At 35.3% G+C, this 21,661-nt stretch overlaps 2 protein-coding genes across 3 annotated transcripts in view; both read right to left on the reverse strand.

Annotated features, from left to right (window-relative positions):
- Nucleotides 1-8,016, reverse strand: part of LOC124358865 (probable cytochrome P450 6a14) — a 29,718-nt gene extending 21,702 nt beyond the window's left edge. The window contains exons 1-3 of the mRNA XM_046811099.1: nt 7,690-8,016; nt 4,948-5,166; nt 2,220-2,465 (exon numbers count right to left, since the gene is read on the reverse strand). Coding sequence (XP_046667055.1) covers nt 2,220-2,465; nt 4,948-5,166; nt 7,690-7,987 — 763 coding nt within the window. The 5' untranslated portion in view covers nt 7,988-8,016. The remainder of the gene's footprint in view (nt 1-2,219; nt 2,466-4,947; nt 5,167-7,689) is intronic.
- On the reverse strand, nt 8,016-14,483 carry LOC124358907 (probable cytochrome P450 6a18). 2 transcript variants are annotated; one of them, XM_046811159.1, is made up of 3 exons: nt 14,364-14,483; nt 8,887-9,138; nt 8,016-8,396 (listed from the first exon to the last, which is right to left on the reverse strand). In XM_046811159.1, the coding sequence occupies exons 2-3, from the start codon at nt 9,127-9,129 to the stop codon at nt 8,019-8,021; spliced, it is 621 nt and encodes a 206-aa protein (XP_046667115.1). In that variant the 5' UTR covers nt 9,130-9,138; nt 14,364-14,483; the 3' UTR covers nt 8,016-8,018. The 2 variants fall into 2 exon arrangements, with proteins under 2 accessions (XP_046667115.1, XP_046667116.1); XM_046811160.1 differs by lacking the exon at nt 14,364-14,483 and adding an exon at nt 14,249-14,302.
- Between the last annotated feature and the right edge of the window lie 7,178 nt (nt 14,484-21,661).

Here is a 21,661-nt window from a genome sequence, read left to right on the forward strand (position 1 = left end):
GTCCTCGTTGGCCTGCAGTCTAAAACGATTGTACAAACTCACCAAAACACTCAGACTAACATTGATTGTAATACAAAAAATATAATATAAATTTAATATATAAAAAAGCATTAGCTAGGTGTAGATTGAGGAAAATACTGAAGAAATCCATCTCGCCCAGTATCTACTAACCATTTATTGACTAATTTTTTTGTACGTACTAATAGTGGCAAGGTCTTGGGTTTTTTATAAAGCATGGTAATTTTGAGAAAATTATATGAGCAATATAGTGAGATGATGTTGAATTAAAGGCTTTAACGAGTCTAGGAAACAATAATTCTGTTATGAAGTGAAGAACGCGTTAAAATGGCTGTGGTTACTGTGAATGAATGAATTGAATCTCGATGTTGAAAAAATGTACAAAACTAAAGTTCGGATATATAATTGCGAGAAGTTCAAAACTTTAAATTCTTAAAATAATAAAATTGGTTGGATAAGTACGATTTCGCTTCAGAGGTACTTTTATAATAATTTTTTGAAACGACTTCTAAGGGAGCAAGGTTAGTTTGAAAACAGCCACCCCATGCTAAATTACCATACTGAAGAATTGATTTGCACATAAGCATAGTGATTACAGTTTTTAAAAAGATCTATTGTAAGTATATTACGCAGATTACAAAATATAAAGATAAATTTACGACAAGTTTATTCCGCATGTAAAAGCTACGTGATTACACCACTTCAAACGATTATAAAAACTACACCCAAGTATTTATACTCACTCACCCTATCAATACATTCACACAAAAACGCATCCATCCTGGTCCACCACAAGTATGCAACTGTAGCTTAAAAAATAAAGGATCGCCGTCAGCTTATATAGTGATTGGCATACATTTAGTTTTGGCTATATTAACTGTGAGCCGACATGATCAAACCAGCGCTTGACAGTGAGTAGACCGCGCTCAGCCACATCCCTCACTTCCTCCCAGCTTTCACCCTCAAATAACAAAGCGGTTGTCGTCCGCATAAAGAAATATCTGTCCTTTACACAAAGTCAATCTTCCTAGATTGTTAATAAAAATTAAGAAAAGCAAGGGTCCAAGAGTAACTGCCTTGCAAAACCCCATACTCAATTTCTTGAGGAACGCTTGTATGGCCTAAAACAGAAACAAACTTGATACCGATCGGACAAATAATCTTTGAACCATCTCCAAGAGTTCCCTTGTATTCCAATATATTTTAATTCTTGTAGTAATAAATTGTCTATCAACTGTATCAAAAGCTTTAGCTAAATCTATAAAAATCAATAATGGTTTTTTATTACGGCTAATCGTGTCATGAACACTTTTAAAGTTAGCAAATATAAAATCGTCATTCAAATTCTTATACTTTTCTGAAACCGAATTGATTTTGTAAAGAATATTATGATGTTTAAATATTTTCGAGTTGAATTCTAACACATTTTTCCAATAATTTAGATAAAACACTAGTTAAAGTTATTGGCCTGAAACTAACACATCGAGTATTTGGGCCTCCCTTATAGTTGGGATTACTTTACCCATTTTAAAAAAGATGCTGGGAAAATTCCCTGTGACATACTATTGTTTGTAATATGTAGAAGTAGAAGCTTTAATAAATTAAAACACATTTTGATAAGAGTAGCCGGGATTCCCATCTTCTCCCGGAGCAGACCCGCCTCTAAGGTTTTGCACGACACGAGCAAGGACATCCTCGGATATCGACTCCAGCTGGAAGTTAGAATTCGCCACGTAATCCTCGTCATTCATAACGAATTCAGTCACGGGAGGCACAGCCACTGGCTAAGTGGCACCCACCCTAACATAGTACTCATTTAATGTGTTAGCTACATTATTTATATAATTTGACTCAATATTAATTTGCCATCTAGAAACTGTTCAATATGGAAAAGGAATCTTTTTTTTTTATTCATGTCCATTAATTTTAGCAATATTTTTCCACAAGAGCTTATTATTATTTTTTATTCATTAATTTTATTTCTAAAATTACATTTCTTTAGCCAATTTAATAGTTTCATTTTAAGAGATTTATTAAAATTTATTAATATAATTAATTAATAATTAATAATAAATATATTAATTAATTAAAATATTATTCCTTTATTTCAAAGCACATCTTTAATTAATTAATCTTTTTGTGAATCCAGATACACTTTTGAGTTAAGTTGACCGGAATTACTAAAATATTTAGTAACTTACCAATGCAGATCCTAGGTCCGTCTCCGAAGGGCAAGTACATCGCATTTGGCTTATAGTTGTTGCCAATAAATCGACCAGGGTTGAAAACCTCAGGGTCGGGGTAGACCTTGGGGTCCATGTGGAGACCCCTGATGGGGATGGTGATGAAGAGCCCTTTCTCCAGCACGATGTCCGAGTCAGGGATGTGGTAGGGGGTGGTGCACTCCCGCATCCCCACTGGGTTAGGAGGGTAAAGTCGCAGCGTCTCTGTGGAACACAAATAGTTGCTTAAGATGAGCCGCTTTGAAAGCGAGCTGCGCGAAGATTTCTTAGCGAGGGGAGCGGGAAGAGCAGGAGCTCGACCCCCGCCACCCCCTCTTTCACTATTTCTATTTCTTTTACAAGACACAAGTGGGAACCGAGTGCTTTGCTTCCCAGCGTTGTTGATTTTGAAGCATCCCGCAATGTTTTGTTATTCTCGTTGTTATGGAATAACAAATATTATGATTTATGTTAAGAATAGTCCAGTGCATATATTTAATACGTTTGTAGAATTAAGGAGTATTTTAAGAAATGTAAATTGTTAACAGCTGTTGTTATTATTACTGGGTTTGTAAAACAGCTGTTATGTAACACGTACCCCCTAGAGTGTAAAGAGTGGTAAAGTGGCGACTGAGGATTAGTTGGAAAGGAATCTGGAGGGGGAAGTGAGTCCGCGCCCCCCTCTCTCTCTCTCATCATAAAAGTAAATACATGAAATAGGGTATATTTATGACCATTGTAATTTAATTTATCTTTGTATTTTTTAATTAGTCTTGTAATTATAATAGTGTATCAAGCCACAACTTGTATGTATAATAATTTTTGAAAAGTGATGGGCCTCTCCTGGTGGAAGAGTGGACCTGAGGTCTAAACTAGAGCAGGAGAAATAGAATATAAAAATAAATAAATTAATTAAAATTGTAAAAAAATGTCCTCTCTCTCTTTCTCTCTCTCTCCCCCCCCTCTCTCTCCCCTCCCTCTCTCACCGCACTGTTCACTCAACAGGTCGCTTTCAAAGCGGCTCATCCATAGTAGAACAGACCTTAATAACCCATTTTGAGAAACGGTGGTTTTTATTGAAAATATTCCAAAATAAAAACTATTTCCATTACAAACAGTTAAAACCCAAGTCATATCTCGTGTAACATTATTTAAGTCACGTCACTTCTATCAAATTAGGCTACAGAATAAAAAAGTAAAATATTAATACAAAAAACCGTCGCCATAAAGGACGTTACGTTTCATGATGATAAATATACCACAATTTTCATATTGTGATTTTTCAAAAACATGTTAACGCTTTATTTATTATGTTTGACGCATTCGCTTATTACATTTCCGATAGTAAAAAATTTAAACAAAATTGTTTGAAATTATAAGACACTAACTATACCACCTGCAGAAAACCCTTCTGGATCAATACCAGAAAATAAAGCTAGATTCCATATGAAGCAGCTATTTTCAAAATGTCTCATCATGATGCTAGTTTAACATTATAGCGCTATGGATTATTAAAAATAGTCCATACTTATAGTTGTCAAACATTAAATGAAGAGGAAGAAATGACAAGGCTATAAAAAGGCTCATTTCAATCATTCATTTCAAGGCTCACTTCTGACACCACACTGGAAGAAACGTAGAATTAGTAATGTCTTGTATCACTGAACAAAGAAAATGTGCGGAAACCACTAATTTATTCAACACTAGTAAATTTAAAAATCCCTTAGTTCGTTACTTGTGATTCCTGCAACCCTACATCTTTGAGGACCATTTCAGGAATAATATTCCTACGTGACCTGTCCCATCGTAACAAGAAGCTCTCAGTCGATTGATTGAGACATTGTAATACTTACATAAATACTTTGAGGAATTTCGGTTCATCCCTACAATGGGGATTCCCGTTGTGTTTTGGTTTATATTCTGGTAGTCTATATAGACAGCAACATTTAATGTTACATATTCTTCACGATAGCTCTAAATCCACACCTTGCCAGTGATATGAAAAGCATTCATTATATTCGTTTCGTAAAAATTTAAACTTAATTTCCCATATTGAAAGTTAAAATAAGACCATCACGTTATATTAAGTTGGTATTGGTTTTTAATTACGGTGTTATTGTCTACGTACCGTGTTCAATAACAATTAAACTTTTTTTAGTATATATCTATTAAGACTTATGTTATAAGTACAGAATAATAATAAAAGCTATTTACAAACTTACTGAATGAACAACTATGAATCAATTAAACTCTTCTTCAATAGAATAATTTTAAGGTTGTGTTCCAAGATTCTGAAATCAAGTATTCTGTGATCTTTCTTAAATTTTAAAATCCTTTTGAAAATGTTTCGTTAACCGTTAACATGTACTGGATGGTCCCTTATAAGGGAGTATTCTTCTGTAGTAAGTACGGTGCAAGAATTTTGAATAATTTGTTCTTGTGGTTTGAGGATTAAAATATGGAAAACGCATTATGTTTCGTGAATCCAGAGTCAGCTCCAGTTTACCTTCCTCTTAGTGCAGCGTCTGAAATTTGACGCTTTCGCAGACTTGACTTCTGGAGAGATAAAAATTACATTTAAAAATGAAATACATCGTTCTTGGAAAGTAATAAATCAACTAAATGTGTTAAAGTACCCAAAACTACGAGAGTAAATTAATCTGTTCAATATGTATTCCAAAAAGGAAAACTGGCAGTAAAAGCAAACCTTGCAGAATTAAGTCCAGATATGCCATATCCTTGACGGCCTGGTAGGTCAGGTCACCGTGTTTGGCTAGAGTAGACTGGACCTCCTGGGCCGATTTCTCCTGCACAACTGGGTCCTTAGCGATGTGATACAGCGCGAACATGAGTGTTGAGGACACGGAGTCCGAGCCCCCAGTTAGGAAGATCAGGGTCTGAGCCGTCACACAACTATCCGTCATCACTGCAAGCGAATGTCAGAAGAGTCAGCACTACGACCTTCTTTGTGGTGGAATAGGAAACTAATATTAACTAAATACATCCTCTATTTTACTCTAGCAAAAGTTATTTACTCTAGCAAAAGATTTTAAATTATTAAAGTAACCTACATTATTAAAAACTAAACGGAATAGAAAGTTTAACACGTATCAACCTAGTGTAGCCATATGGACACAGTAGTATGCACACCATTATGCGGTGGTCTCACTTTTAATTCAGCGAATTTAATGGTTAAGTAAACTAATGTGGATTTGAAATATAATCTTGAAATAAACAAACAGAAAAATTCCCGCATATGTTCCATGATTTACTGCGTATCTTCTGCCGTGACGACTGTCATTCACTGTTGAGCCACTGGCCAGTTGTAAGTGGTTGGTTCCTGGGAGTAGACGTGTTGTAAGCCGTGGTCTTTAGTTTAGTTCATAAAGAACTTCCTCTAAAACATTAAGCTAATACCTCAAAAGGTTTATATACGGCGTGATTCGCGAGAGGTTGTATCGCGAACTTCAACATTGATAGTAAAATAAAAAACAAGCAAAAGGTTCATAATATTAATATATGTTATATCTCGCTTCGTACAAACTTGATAGTTATGTTAAGGTAATTGAAAGGAAAATTAAATACCTATTATCACTTTCTATTTTAAAATGGTAGCATTTAATTTTTTTTTAACTTTTATAGCCCAAAAATTATTAATCCCAGGTAAATATTTCTATTATAACTATTTATTACAAAGTTAATGACAAATAATAACAATACCAGATTTGTTATTATCGGTTGAGAAATAAAATAATCACATCAGTTTTAGTTAGGGAGTGTTTTTTTTTTGTGTTGGATTTGCTATAAAAAGTTACTCTTGCACTTTGGCGTGGGAAAGTTAAATAGGTATTTATTTTTCAAATGTAATTAGCGTAAAATAACTTTCAAGTTTCATGTTATTACTCCAACGGGGGTACGAGTTTTAAATAAAAAAAGCACATATGGATGGATATTAAACGAAGCGATATAGAACATATGTTCATATGAACTTCTTTGGTTATTTTTGTGTCTACTATCACATTCTGAAGTTGGGCCAACCTCTCGCGAAGCACCCTGTGTATAAGTTTTTTTTGAGATTACTGACCTCTGTGTGTTACAATATATCAATATAATTAATAAGATTTCGAACATTTCCCATCGTAATACATATATTAAAAAATATATAACACGGCGTTTCGGGATTTGAAATCTACCGTCTTCGTCAAGTGGAAAGATAACTACTACACAAAAAAGGTGGAAAAAAGAAGAGATATGAAATGGAACAGGCATACCAAGGGAACAGAACATAACAAACTTTTAACAAAGAATATCGATATGATTGTTTATTCGTAGCTGTATGTTTGATTAGATATCTACCTGTTTTAGAGATACGATTGGAAATATGGATAAGGTACTGTTATTTCTTTCTCTTTACAAAGCCTTTGTGAATCTTTCACAATTCTCTTGCTGTAGTTACGAAGACGAAGGTAACCAAGTTTCAAATTCTCAGTTGCGGTAGGATCAAGAGTGGGGTGGCTTCAGCATGTAACTGGAATCCTCCTCCCCCTTCCCCACCGAGTAATTATCACACCTTGTTCGTTGGCTCGTTGACAGTTTACCCACTTACCTACTTAAGGCCCAGGGAGTTGCATTTCAATACGTTTTCCTCCCGGAAAGCGTGGTATATTGACAGGATAACAGGAGTTCGGACATTGCCATCGTTAAACGAAGAAAAGGTATGTTACAAAAGGTAGAACACAACGTTTTGAGGATTTGAATCTATACTCTTCGTCAGGTGGGGGAGTTAAATATGTATTATTTTGAAGAACAATACTCAAAGACAATAAAACACACATCAAAGACATACTGATATTAATAACTTTTTTGTTAAATTTTTCAGAACCCGTTAAGCAATAGCTAAAACACTCTTGCTTTCTGAAATGAAGAGTACATCTGAAGGTTTCCTAAACTATGTTTGGTAATAAGGACATGGTAATTAAAATAAAGTTTTAGCAGCTTACTAACATAGCCATTACTGTAGTAAATATGGTTCAGAATCCACATAAAACGTTAGTACTTTCTTGGTGCCATCCATCATCGATAGACAATTTATTAAGACTGTTAATATGAAAAATTAGTATGAAAAAACTATTGGCTAATCCGCACTCATGAGTTAAAGAATATCTTATTTTACCAGGCGAACTTGGGGCTCTCTAACACCTATTCTGGGGACCAACGGTTTAGAGGTAACTTCCGAACCACCACCAATGGCCGGGCAGGCGGGTTGCTTGCAAGGACAGGATAGCCCAGCGGTCATCCATCCTAGCAGCAGCCACGCTCGGCATTGCTTGATTTTGTTAATTACGACAATCGCTGCATCCACTAAAACTGAGGCGTTGGCAAGTAATATAAGTACGAATTCACGAATTTTTTGACTTTAAATTGAAGATAAATATTAGCTGGTTCTTACATTTAGTATCCTTCTCCTGGAGAGTTTGAGGAGCGTAGTTCATCTGGTTGATGAGAGCGTCCTCCTCAGTTTTATCACCAACAGTTGATAACAGACTCTTGCCGTTTTCTTCAGCCTCTTGAAGTGTCAAGAGGAGTTGGAAATAGTCATCCCGCTTGATATTGTTCTTCTTTCTGTACTCTTTAGTAGAAATTGTAAGGTTCAAGAAGTAGTTCTCGACTTCGCTGGAGAGTATGCTCATATTTAACCATCTCATGAGCTTTGGAACAATCAAGATGAGAATGAACTTAATCTTCATCAGAAAAGTAGGTTTTGTGGCTATTAAACTTTTATTCAAGAAACTCTTCAGCCTCTGGGTTATTTCTGTTGAAGTTCAGACCGAACGCAGTGCTGGCTATGACTTCCATGACGAACGTGTGGGTGATCATTTTTGCATCTACGGTTTCCCCCAAGGACTCCTCTATGGACTCCAGTAGGCGATCCCCACTGTTGACAATCTGTTGGAACATGAGTTTCAGTTTTCCAGAAGTAAAGGTCGGACTCAGCTTGTACCTTAGGGATCTCCACGGCTCGCCTTTCAACATGAAGAGGCTCATCGATAACAGACCGTCCAGTTGCGTGTTAAATCCTCTATCATGGAAGTGGGCAAAGTCCTTCACCAGCATTTGCTGTATTAGGCTTGGGTCCTTCACAACCAATATAGGTTCCTTTAACAGAACACTTAGACAATTACAATAAACAATAAGACTATAGGAGGATAATAATTGATGTAGTTTTATTTAAAACTTTGAAAATGAAATGTTAATGGCATTGAAGCTTTTAAATTGTTGAAAGTACATTAATATACTAAATATTAAAGAATTTTATATGTCGCTCCACCAATCACAACTAAACATTTAAAGTTAATACATTTTATGTTTCGATTTGACAACACATGAAATCTGTTTTTTTGTTCTGAATATGCCACAAGGGACATTGAAAACTTCACTCAACTGAATATGACACAAGTTATTCTGAAAACAACTATGCACTAAGAGAAAATTAAGAAATAAAGGTATTTTTATTTATTTAGTTTGGGAAAATGTTTTCCATGATTTGAGTTAGTTGTAGTGTAATGTAAAATAAATCACTTACTTAAGTCGAAGTAACAAATCCAACTTTTAAAGGAAGTAAAACCGCAACACAGAGGTTGGGTACCTTTAAGAGGAAGAAACCGAAGAACCTCTCGCCTGGGAAACTATTGTAGAGGAAAGTCGCTTGGTCTGCGGCAGCCTTGATCTGCACGGTTAAGTTACCTAAGAGGGAGTACGGTACCAGGTAAGGGATGCCGCGGTCTTTGAAGTACCCATGCGTGCTGGTCAGTTTGCGGTGAAGGAGGTAGAGTAGGAAAGCCGCCAAGAGTAGGACATCTGCTACCCAGGACCCCGTCACCACCGACATGTTCACATTCTGGATCAAGATTGAAAACGCTTAATTTAGGGAAGTTTAGATTTTAGAGATATATTTAGCCAATTACTAGAATTAGAAGTATAAATTAATTTGAACAGGCCACAATTAAACAAATTAAAATATAGTCACATTTTATTGTAAGATTTGACTATAAACTATACTGTTAAATTAACATACACCGTGTGTTCCAAATTTTATGCTCACTGAAGGGATCTCGGAAACCATAAGAGATACAGCAAAGATTGAATGGACAATGTTGTGCGTAATAACAAGACCAACAACTCAATGTGATTAAGTGAATTATTGGTTGCGTCATTCACTCGCTACGCTCAAAAAACTGTTTTTGTTCTGAATCTTCAAACTGTCACAGTTATGTTATTAGTACCTATATTGCGTTTTTTTACATGAAATCTGAATGAAATTCCTTCTAGTTTTAAATATTATAATGAAAAATTTTTACGACCAGCAAGTACGGATGTAGGGTTAGAGTCGATTCTTGCCATTTCCCCCTTAATTAAAACAAAGTAGATTTTTTACTGATATTGCACTGTACTAGTAGTAGGGATTAGCTGTTACAAAATACTTAATTAATTTTTGAAGTGAAAACTTCTTTAGGCGCGTTGAGCGTTTTGGTAGAGGGTAAAATCCTCGGTTCGCGTCACCGACATGCTAATGATACTAACCTGCATGAAAAAGTCAGTCTCGCTGTGTTTTTTAACCGTAGACTTGGCCGCAAACTACTAACCTGCATGAAAATGTCAGTCTCGCTGTGTTAAAACTGTCCCGGCGGAGTATGAAAACAGACTGCGAAAATCAGTGAACTTTACGGCTTCCTCTCGCGATTTAAAAGTGAAGCCAATGTCGTACAATTCTGTAAGATGCGTCAAATTAAAGCTCTTAATATTGGCAATCTATTGGTTACATTTTTAAATATTAAAAAAATTTCGAAATAATTTTGATTATTGTTTACATTTTACATAGCGTTTACAATGACAAGAAAAAAGTAGTAAGCGAGGATTTTTTATTTTTTTGGTCAGACAAAATTTGTGTCAGCGAGAAAGTTGTGTGAAAATAGATGAATATTTTTTTTGTAATTTATCATTTTTTTTATTGGAAGTTTAGTTTAGCCTGTAGTAGCGTATGAAGTGATGAGTGAACGTTTCTGCCGGAACTGTAGTTGGCGCATTGGCTCACTGATACCGTATTAACTCAATAAATTAGTTTATTGTGCAATAAAAAATACCTTTACGAAAGAACCAAGTTAATTTAACTAATTTATTAGTTTTAAAAATATTGTGGGTTTAATTTTTATTGCAATTATATACTTTATCCGTAGCAATAACTGTATTATTTACAACGGTGTTAAACTCACTGTTGTTCACTCGGTGTTTACTCACTTGTATTCTATGTTTATTAATATTTAACCTCTTCATCATAAAATTAGTATTATTACGGTATAAGATTTATCTTACTAGCGTGGTAAAATAGATTTCTAGTTATTTGATAATATTTTTTCGTGGATTTTAAAATTGGAAAATTAAAAAAAATGTTATAATAATTTTAGATTTTATGAAATATGTTCATTTATTGTTTTTATTAAGATATTGTTAAGATAATTGTATATTAATTATTTTTTCAACCACTTTGTATTTATATTTTGTTCATGATTTGTTTAAACCCATCATATGTAACTAATAAATAAAACATAAAAAATTTCACATAATTTTTGCATATAGTTTTAATTACTCTCAACTTAATAGTTCCGTTTTCACTTCTATCGGCAGTCCCACGACTGCTACTTTTTTTAATAAAAGGTCTTTTTCATTCCAAACATTTTAGGATTGTTAAACTTGTAAGGGTTACGATCAGCTGTTTAACAATGTATAAATTTGGACAAATATCAGGTGATCAGTCAGGTTTACCAACCACCCGCCTAATAGAATACAATTTATCTTCAAATGGCCATAAAATTACGGGTTAATATTATTTATTTGATTTAAACCACAAGGAAATTATAATATACACCTATTCTGGGGACCATAATTATTATATATAATAATATATAATTATTTATTTATTTATTATTTATTTATTATATATAATGAATCATAATTATGTTATCGGTATTAAGAAAGGAAACTTTGGATATTTTCAGGTCTGTTGGCCATAAACACAAATCAAACTCGCAGTACAACATTTATGTGCCAAGAGAAGAGAAATGTACTATTTCAATATCGGAATTATGTTGGCAGACATTATTATAAACATGAAGTTAGCGTTTTCTTCTATGCTTCACCATTTAGTAATGAAAATAGCGTCCAGACACATTGGAAAAATAAATGTCCAATTTGAAATATTATAGATGTACGTTACAAATAGTTTACATATTATATATACAGTGAAGAAATCCTTACTATGACTATAAAATGATCGGTGAGTAGGAACGTGTGCCTTTATCAGACTTTCTTTGTCTAAAATTCACCATCCTTAGACTACTTAATTTTAAAATATGTCTATTACAATTTTGATTTAGTTATTGAATTAAAATTAAATTAACGGTAGCTGAATCATTATAAATGTAAATAGCTCTAGATATTTTCAGTTTGATAAACGATTCAACTAAATTAATTGGGTTAGTGTTTATAGCTTAAAAGATTATGTAAATTAGAAGTTTAAACTTGTTTTAGATTTTTTTATGAACATCAAAATTGTCATGCATGATTGAAGGAAATACGGACCTAAAATGATATCATGATGGCCTTGTTAATGAAGAGTTTTTCTACATGATCAGAGGTATTCAGTGAAAGATACACTCAAATAGAAAATTGTATAAAACGAAACATAAGGAAATCTACACTTAAGACACAAGTGGGATGTTACTAAAACATAGATAAATAAAAGAAAAGTTGCATGGAACATAGCGAACTTATCACTTAACATTAACAGGAAGCGTGTACTTGTCAGAAGAGTTTACTCCTGTCACATTTAATGATTGTTTATTGAATCTGTTGATGAACAAAACTCCACCTACCATTATTTACTTCTGTTCGATATTATATTTAATACTGGACTCCCGTGTTGTAATTTACTACAGGACATGCAATAATTTAAATCTTGCATGTATTTTGTTCTGCAGTAACTATAGATTTTTGGATATTGTGACAAAGAGTAGTATTTCGGCTTATTGACAATGTCTGTGCATGTACAATGTCTACGACAATAAAAGAATTTGATTTGACTTGAGTAGTTCACTGTTGAGAGTGTGTACACATCTGTGTGTAGTCTTAGTAACGGCACATACCTGGATGAATTTTGAATAAATACTCCAATAGTAAAGTTAGCTGCTAGTTTAGAATGTGAAATTGTGGTTTATTTTAGTTTAACGAATGTACCAGGCAAGGAGGGCTGCCTAACATTTTATAACACAACAAAGCTATTCTTTAAACATTCTTGGAGCAATTGGAAAAATTGTGTAATATTACTAAAATAATTTTAATAAAACAATACTTTCCAAAATGGTTTATTTTTTGGACGAAGACCTTTCGATTTTTTTTAAGGTTTCATAACCAGGCGACTCAACAAATAAAATTATTTAGTCTTTTGAAAGAAATGTTTAATAGAACACTCTCAGTGGATATATATATATATATATATATATATATATATATATATATATATTGTAGAAAATATTTAAAATTTAGTGACACTTAAATTTGACTCGACTCTGGTATTGATTGACGTACATTTAATGTCTCCCTAACTTAAAATTAACTGTCTAATTAAACAACGAATACAATATTTGGTTTGGAGTTTATTATGCCTTAAAAACCTTTATTATGCTATAAATGATGAGCAGTGAATTTTCAACCAGTGACAGACTTCCGTTGAAACTGCCAGTGTGTAAAGTGGCCACAAGAGTGCTGGCAGTAGGCTATAAGATTCACCATTGCTGTATTGTAAAGATTATGAATACGAAAAAATTAATTTTGCTTATATTAACAAAATATTTAAATATATATTTCCAATGAGCATATTTTCTGATAACCACTGAACCTACTGAACCAAACCATTGGGTAGTTTTGACTACTGACTTCCTCTATTAGAAGGATAAAATGAAAAGAATTTAATCAAATATAAATAATCTATTGACCAAAAACCTTTTTTTAGACAAATGTTTTCAGCTTTGCTTAGTTTTTCATCATACAAACGCTGATTACCTTATCAGCGGAGAACTTGCTATCTTATCGGTGTGCCTCAGATAATGTTAGTTTCCATTATAGTCGATGTTAATCAAGTATTTGGCCAGAGTTAACAAATAAAATACAGAACACAAGGACATTATAGAAAACAGTATCAAACTTTGTTTCGATTAATAAAAGTAGTACAATGTCAGAAACTTCTGGCCAAGTTTTGTAATAAATGAGTGTTTATGTCGTGTTTTAACAGTTTTGTTAAAAGCTTTTCAGTTAATTGTTAATTCTATGAAGTAACCTGGTAAATAAACTGTTATATAATAACAACTAAAATAAGCTAAAGATCAATAAATATATTAGTAAAATAACACACATTTACCACGAATTTATTTAAATGTAGCATGATTTTATATACCGCCACTCATTCCTTCGATTTATAATACCCTTCAATAGCAGTTATTTATGTGATTCATTAAAAATGTTATAAATATCCACTCCATAACGACCACATCTCCAAACCTCTTCTGTTGTGTATAGTTTTATTATAATACACTATTTGTTACGAGCGAAATTTGGAGTTTACAGCATAAAATGCAGATGCACAGTAGAGTTTAAGATAAGCTCAAACTCACTAACTCATATTTTACTAGGAGCGGCTAGATTACTGACTTATTGTAAAATACCAAGATTCAATGGATTTGATGCTAAATTTCGAGTTGAAAGGATATTCTCAGGATATCACCGTAACTTATAACATTCTCCTTATTATAGTACCTTATTAAAGTAGTGTTTTTGATTACCATAATTCATCGTTTAAAAATAATTGTGATTCACTTTGCTTCACCAGTAATATTATAATAAATTCAAGTACGATTAGGTTATGGCTATGAAGTAGTATTTTTACTTTTCTACCTTACATTATTGTGTCAGCCTAAGTGAAGTTGCGGACTATCAGCTGGTATATATAAAAAAAAAAAAAAAAAAAAAAAAAAAAAAAAAAAAAAAAACAATTAGTAGACTTATGTTACTTACAGCTGAGCGGCGAGGCGAGCAGTATGTGGCTGGGTCTGGCGCTTGCGCAGAATGATTGTTAGTGTCACGTGACTGGCGGCCCACTCCGTGTCACTTATAACTCTCAAGGTCATGTTTGTTTATCTCATCTCCTATACCCGAGTCAAGTATACATACATTGTGACGTCATTTCGTTGCAACTCGCTATCATATATGTTTAGTATTCTTTATTTGGCCATAGTTATTCATAGTGAGAATATATAAATAAATGCTTCTTCCTTGTTCTGCAATACAAGGTTAAGTCAGAACAATGGATTAATCACAGTGAGACTTTTTTTGAAAGTTATAATCTTTCCTGGGCAATAATAGATACATGTGGTACGTATGTGCAAATTAAAATTGATACGCAAGACTACAATTGTACAAATGTTGTTTGGTAATAAAGCTTAGAACTTTCCTTCATTGAACTCATTTAAATTTTGGAAAGAAACGATACCGGTAACTTTATTGGATTACCTTACTACTCGTATTAAAATACTTAAAAACTACCAGAACGCGCACTCACGCACGCACGCACGCACGCACGCACGCACGCACGCACACACACACACACACACACACACACACACACACACACACACACACACACACACACACACACACACATGTATATAATATAATATAAAAACTGCACTTAAATGCAAGTCTAGGCCAATATTCCTAAAATTTTAAAGGTATTTAGGAAATAACTGTTTTATGAATATTACGTTTTACTCTATCAATAAACGGAGCCCTTTCAAAACGTACATAAAGCACATTCTATATAACAGAATTATTGCTAAAAATTGTATCCAATACAGAATGGCGGCTGTTTAAGGTTAAATACTAATATTATTTCAACAGCCGCCATTTTGTAACAAATACAGATTTTGAAGTGTGGTTTGTGGTATGCGTATTTACAATTTGGCTTAAATTCACAATTTCCATGACACTTCCCACGTGCCAACCCCCCCCCCCCCCCCCAAAGCACGCTTGTGATGGTAATGGCGTAAAAAGTAGTTAAGCCAGCCGTATAACTTTCTGCAAAGTTTTTAATTTTGTCTGATATGATTTAAAAATATATCAAGGCGTTATGTGAAAGATAGTTATGACATTGTGCGAGTCCATAGAGGTGTACTATGGTAATCCATGTCTGAACTTTCTTAAGGATATAGACCTATATTTAAAATTTATTAACCGCTGTTTTGATTTTCAATTGAAAATGATACAAAATTGGATTACACTGTGTTCCTGTCACTTGAAGGTCGAGTTTATGTAATAGCCCATAGCTTTGATTTTCCAAAAAATAAACTTTGCAGCCAGTCGGGGATTGTGGGACAGAAACTTTTATCGGTTAAACTACTTCTGTTCGTTTCATTAGATAGCGCAACTATACTATATCTTGGGTTCAGGGTTGTAATCTTATAGTAAATACCTCATTCTTATGAAATCAATTTAAAATTATGAGTATTTTTTATTATTGTCAAAGTTTACTCATTGTATCATGTGTTTAAGGGTGTTCTGTAACGTATTTGTAGTAGCAGTTTCGATCGTTTACCGCTAGATATCGCGCGCAACCACAACGTTTCAAGGTGCAACGGAGTTAAGCACTGGATGTATCTTCTCACAGACTGATACACAACCAAAGCACGTAGAGTCTATTACTAAATATTGAATTGATATAGACCACCCATAATTCATAAACAGGCACAATTGGGTATCCTAAGACCAGAAAGACAACAGTCTTATCAACCATTCTAACAAAGATGGCGGTCATGCTGGACACCAGGGGATTGACCGTGTGCGACAGGGGAAAGACTCGGTGTTTATGCTTGACAACAATGTCACATTCACCCTTGATTACAAATCCTTGAAGGTATATTTTTTTATTACTCAAATACTGAACTCTATACATTTTATTTAACAAAAATACATCTGCTAATAAAAAAAACGCTGATATAATGATCAAATAATGATTACGAGCATTTTCTTGCTTTTTTTGCTGCACTCTCAACATTTTAAATACTACTTATTAAATACTAGGTAGGGATATCCATTTAAGCCGCTGCGCTCTGTTTTTGGTTAGGATATGGTTTTTAAAGCTCTTTTAGATAACTTATAAAAAACACAAAAATGTAAAACAAAACAAAGGTATTTGAACGAAGTAGATATCTAGGAGGTCTGCAAGGTTCATTAGGGTAGTAAGTCCGCCTGCGAAGGCTTTTGGGATTGTGAGGGTCCATAAAATGTCGTAGCCCACAGCCTTGTGACAGAGCATAGTGCTCTTGTAACACAGCCAACACCAAAGTGTTTTGGGAACGGCTACAGTCTCCTGACAAAGCATAGTGCTCTTGTAACACAGCCAACACCAAAGTGTTTTGGGAACGGCTACAGTCTCCTGACAAAGCATAGTGCTCTTGTAACACAGCCAACACCAAAGTGTTTTTGGGAACGGCTACAGTCTCCTGACAAAGCATAGTGCTCTTGTAACACAGCCAACACCAAAGTGTTTTTGGAACGGCTACAGTCTCCTGACAAAGCATAGTGCTCTTGTAACACAGCCAACACCAAAGTGTTTTGTGGAAACGGCTACAGTCTCCTGACAAAGCATAGTGCTCTTGTAACACAGCCAACACCAAAGTGTTTTTGGAAACGGCTACAGCCTCCTGACAAAGCATAGTGCTCTTGTAACACAGCCAACACCAAAGTGTTTTGGGAAACGGCTACAGTCTCCTGACAAAGCATAGTGCTCTTGTAACACAGCCAACACCAAAGTGTTTTGGGAACGGCTACAGTCTCCTGACAAAGCATAGTGCTCTTGTAACACAGCCAACACCAAAGTGTTTTGGGAACGGCTACAGCCTCCTGACAAAGCATAGTGCTCTTGTAACACAGCCAACACCAAAGTGTTTTGGGAACGGCTACAGTCTCCTGACAAAGCATAGTGCTCTTGTAACACAGCCAACACCAAAGTGTTTTGGGAACGGCTACAGTCTCCTGACAAAGCATAGTGCTCTTGTAACACAGCCAACACCAAAGTGTTTTGGGAACGGCTACAGTCTCCTGACAAAGCATAGTGCTCTTGTAACACAGCCAACACCAAAGTGTTTTGGGAACGGCTACAGTCTCCTGACAAAGCATAGTGCTCTTGTAACACAGCCAACACCAAAGTGTTTTGGGAACGGCTACAGTCTCCTGACAAAGCATAGTGCTCTTGTAACACAGCCAACACCAAAGTGTTTTTGGAAACGGCTACAGTCTCCTGACAAAGCATAGTGTTCTTGTAACACAGCCAACACCAAAGTGTTTTTGGAAACGGCCACAGCCTCCTGACAAAGCATAGTGCTCTTGTAACACAGCCAACACCAAAGTGTTTTTGGGAACGGCTAAAGTCTCCTGACAGAGCATAGTGCTCTTGTAACACAGCCAACACCAAAGTGTTTTGGGAACGGCTACAGTCTCCTGACAAAGCATAGTGCTCTTGTAACACAGCCAACACCAAAGTGTTTTGGGAACGGCTACAGCCTCCTGACAGAGCATAGTGCTCTTGTAACACAGCCAACACCAAAGTGTTTTGGGAACGGCTACAGTCTCCTGACAAAGCATAGTGCTCTTGTAACACAGCCAACACCAAAGTGTTTTGGGAACGGCTACAGTCTCCTGACAAAGCATAGTGTTCTTGTAACACAGCCAACACCAAAGTGTTTTTGGAAACGGCCACAGCCTCCTGACAAAGCATAGTGCTCTTGTAACACAGTTAACACCAAAGTGTTTTGGAAACGGCTACAGTCTCCTGACAAAGCATAGTGTTCTTGTAACACAGCCAACACCAAAGTGTTTTGGGAACGGCTACAGCCTCCTGACAAAGCATAGTGCTCTTGTAACACAGCCAACACCAAAGTGTTTTTGGAAACGGCTACAGTCTCCTGACAAAGCATAGTGCTCTTGTAACACAGCCAACACCAAAGTGTTTTAGGAACGGCTACAGTCTCCTGACAGAGCATAGTGCTCTTGTAACACAGCCAACACCAAAGTGTTTTGGGAACGGCTACAGTCTCCTGACAAAGCATAGTGCTCTTGTAACACAGCCAACATCAAAGTGTTTTGGGAACGGCTACAGCCTCCTGACAAAGCATAGTGCTCTTGTAACACAGCCAACACCAAAGTGTTTTTGGAAACGGCTACAGTCTCCTGACAAAGCATAGTGTTCTTGTAACACAGCCAACACCAAAGTGTTTTTTGGAAACGGCCACAGCCTCCTGACAAAGCATAGTGCTCTTGTAACACAGCCAACACCAAAGTGTTTTTGGAAACGGCTACAGTCTCCTGACAAAGCATAGTGTTCTTGTAACACAGCCAACACCAAAGTGTTTTTGGAAACGGCTACAGTCTCCTGACAAAGCATAGTGTTCTTGTAACACAGCCAACACCAAAGTGTTTTTGGAAACGGCCACAGCCTCCTGACAAAGCATAGTGCTCTTGTAACACAGCCAACACCAAAGTGTTTTTGGAAACGGCTACAGTCTCCTGACAAAGCATAGTGTTCTTGTAACACAGCCAACACCAAAGTGTTTTTGGAAACGGCCACAGCCTCCTGACAAAGCATAGTGCTCTTGTAACACAGCCAACACCAAAGTGTTTTTGGAAACGGCTACAGTCTCCTGACAAAGCATAGTGTTCTTGTAACACAGCCAACACCAAAGTGTTTTTGGAAACGGCCACAGTCTCCTGACAAAGCATAGTGCTCTTGTAACACAGCCAACATCAAAGTGTTTTTGGAAACGGCTACAGTCTCCTGACAAAGCATAGTGTTCTTGTAACACAGCCAACACCAAAGTATTTGTAGAAACGGGCACCACAATCACCATGCAGCTTAGGTTCCAATTTTGAATCAGTGACATTCTCTTTTCTACATAAGGCCGAATCAAAAGTACGCCTGAACCGGTTTTCGAAGAAGCGACACGGTTTCTTTTAGGGTGAATGTGAGACCTATAAGTACCTTAGTTTTTAACATATTCCGACCAGAATAAGGGACAAACATAAACGGACCTAAGTATCGTATCAAACTCAGAACTTAATTCACTCAGTCGAGTGCTGATAATCTTAATGACACGATTCAACAAAACGGTCTTAGTCTTGTTAACGGCAATCCAGGTTTGCTTGACCTTGGAAGTGAACCAGTAAATAGTTCACAGACAAACTCAGTAAGAGCAATCAGACAATTCTACAGCTCCCACTATTGAACAAATAAATATTACATAAATTCGACGTTCGTAGTAAGATAATATTGCTACCCGTCTCTCACTGCGTTTATGACCTCTTTCTAGAGCGTAACTTCATAACTGTATGAGAGAAACGTCGCTTTTGGTTGGGTAGTCTTATTATTAGGTTTAAATTTATGTGGTATCACGGTTATCATCACTTTTACAACTTGTTATGATTACTTACTGTATTAGCTATATATGACGATGCAAAATGTCGTGTTTTATTTTCAACAGAAGGCTTGTCTCTTCTTGACAATTCTAGTTATGTCTTTCCGGAGATATAGATAGTTTAGTGACAGTCATGATTACATTGCAGTATGTAATCTGCTGATATCACTGAGGCCTGAAAGGTCACACGAGTACCTACAGATGTTACTTGTGTTTGTGAGTAATGTATCTCAGATTTGAGCAGTTGTGCATTAAAGTTGCTTATGCTAAGCCTTTTTAACCACTAGTAAAATACTACAAGCTTCTTTGTTACACATTTGACTATCCCGCTTTTAGATATACATATTACAATTGTCTGATATCGCAGAACGGACTTTTTTTGAAGGAAATACATGTCTTTGTTCGCATTGATGGCGATGTGGGTCAATAAGTGATGGACCAATACGTGGTTTCAGGGGATAGTTATAACTAATTTTATAAAAACTAGTCAAATCAATATAATGTTGATTTTTAAGGTTTTGTTACAAAAAGTATTTTATCCTGTAAAACACACAGAAGGATAAAATATTAAAACTAGTGTAACTCAAATAAATTGAATTCGTTTTTGGAAATTTTCATTCTCAGTCTTTTAGTTTTACCTGCAAAAGATAACTGTTTTCTTAAAACTTCACTAAAGTATTGCTTTCTACATCTTCCCTATTAATACGGTTTAAATAGGTACTCAATAAAGAAGATATAGTCAATAACATTTGCATAAATACACTTCAAATATCAATTAATGTCAGAGTAAATGCATGCTTAAAATATAATTAAACAAGTTGATATAACGTTTATAGGTGATAAAATGTTTACAATAGATTGTCAAATTTTTTCAAAGCACCTGATATTGGAAGTGGTTTCAGCTAACTTCTTTGAGAAAAGTGAATATCGCTCAACGCGATATCAGAACAGATTAAAAAGCACTTGTACTACTATTAATATATAAATATGAAGTAAAAACGTGCTAATTATGAATATCGCCAAATCTTATTACAACTTTTACAACCAAATACAGTAGCCTTGGTTCTCGTATAAAATCGTTGGGCGAAATTTCATTAACGAAAATACGATGGTATGTTTGAAAACGTGCTAATTATAAGGATACCAACTCTTCGTATAACTTCTGACAACTACGTACAAAAGCTCTGGTACTCGTATAGAATCGGGTGAAATGTTACTAACGGAAATACGATGGCATGTACATCGACGTGCTAATTATAGCTTAGCACGCTTCTTAAGGCAACGGAATCCAAACTTTATACCATAAATCATGTAAAAGTCGGATAGGCCTACAGGCGACGCCATGAGGAAACGTTTCGCAGCTGAATTCATTTGGTTAATGAACGGAACGATCCCGGCAGCTATGTAATTTCCAAGGATGACAAAGTAACATAACAGCATAAATAATAGCACCTAAATTGATCTACATTCTTCTTGACAATCAGGATTACATTCAGGACGAACACTGACGTAGATATTCCAGTTCAAATTATATACTCCTGTTCCAGTATAGGCTACTTAAATTGAAATTTCCACAAACAATTTAAAATGTGGACGTATTATACATTCTTTCAGAATCCATCTATTCATCAGTAATTTTCAAAACAAACAACTCTATTTCTTTAATTTTACAGCTTTATTAATTGTAATTGATTACAGTGACGCGAGACCCCAATGTAGGGTTAGCGTATCTGTCCTCAAAGCTAAGGTGTGTTGAGTCCAGCATCGGTGTCTTCCTGTCTGGTCATAATTTTTGAACGATCACCATAGCTAGCTGTCACCCATCCAAGGAGCAGTCTTACCCGTCAT

Source organism: Homalodisca vitripennis, chromosome 4, assembly GCF_021130785.1.
Source record: "Homalodisca vitripennis isolate AUS2020 chromosome 4, UT_GWSS_2.1, whole genome shotgun sequence".
NCBI lineage: Eukaryota > Metazoa > Arthropoda > Insecta > Hemiptera > Cicadellidae > Homalodisca > Homalodisca vitripennis.

Coding starts and splice junctions, on each gene's coding strand:
- LOC124358907 (XM_046811159.1), bottom strand. CDS start 9,129: ATGTCGGTGGTGACGGGGTCCTGGGTAGCAGATGTCCTACTCTTGGCG. Junction 8,397..8,886: donor TCGGTTTCTTCCTCTTAAAG/GTACCCAACCTC, acceptor GTTCTGTTAAAG/GAACCTATATTGGTTGTGAA.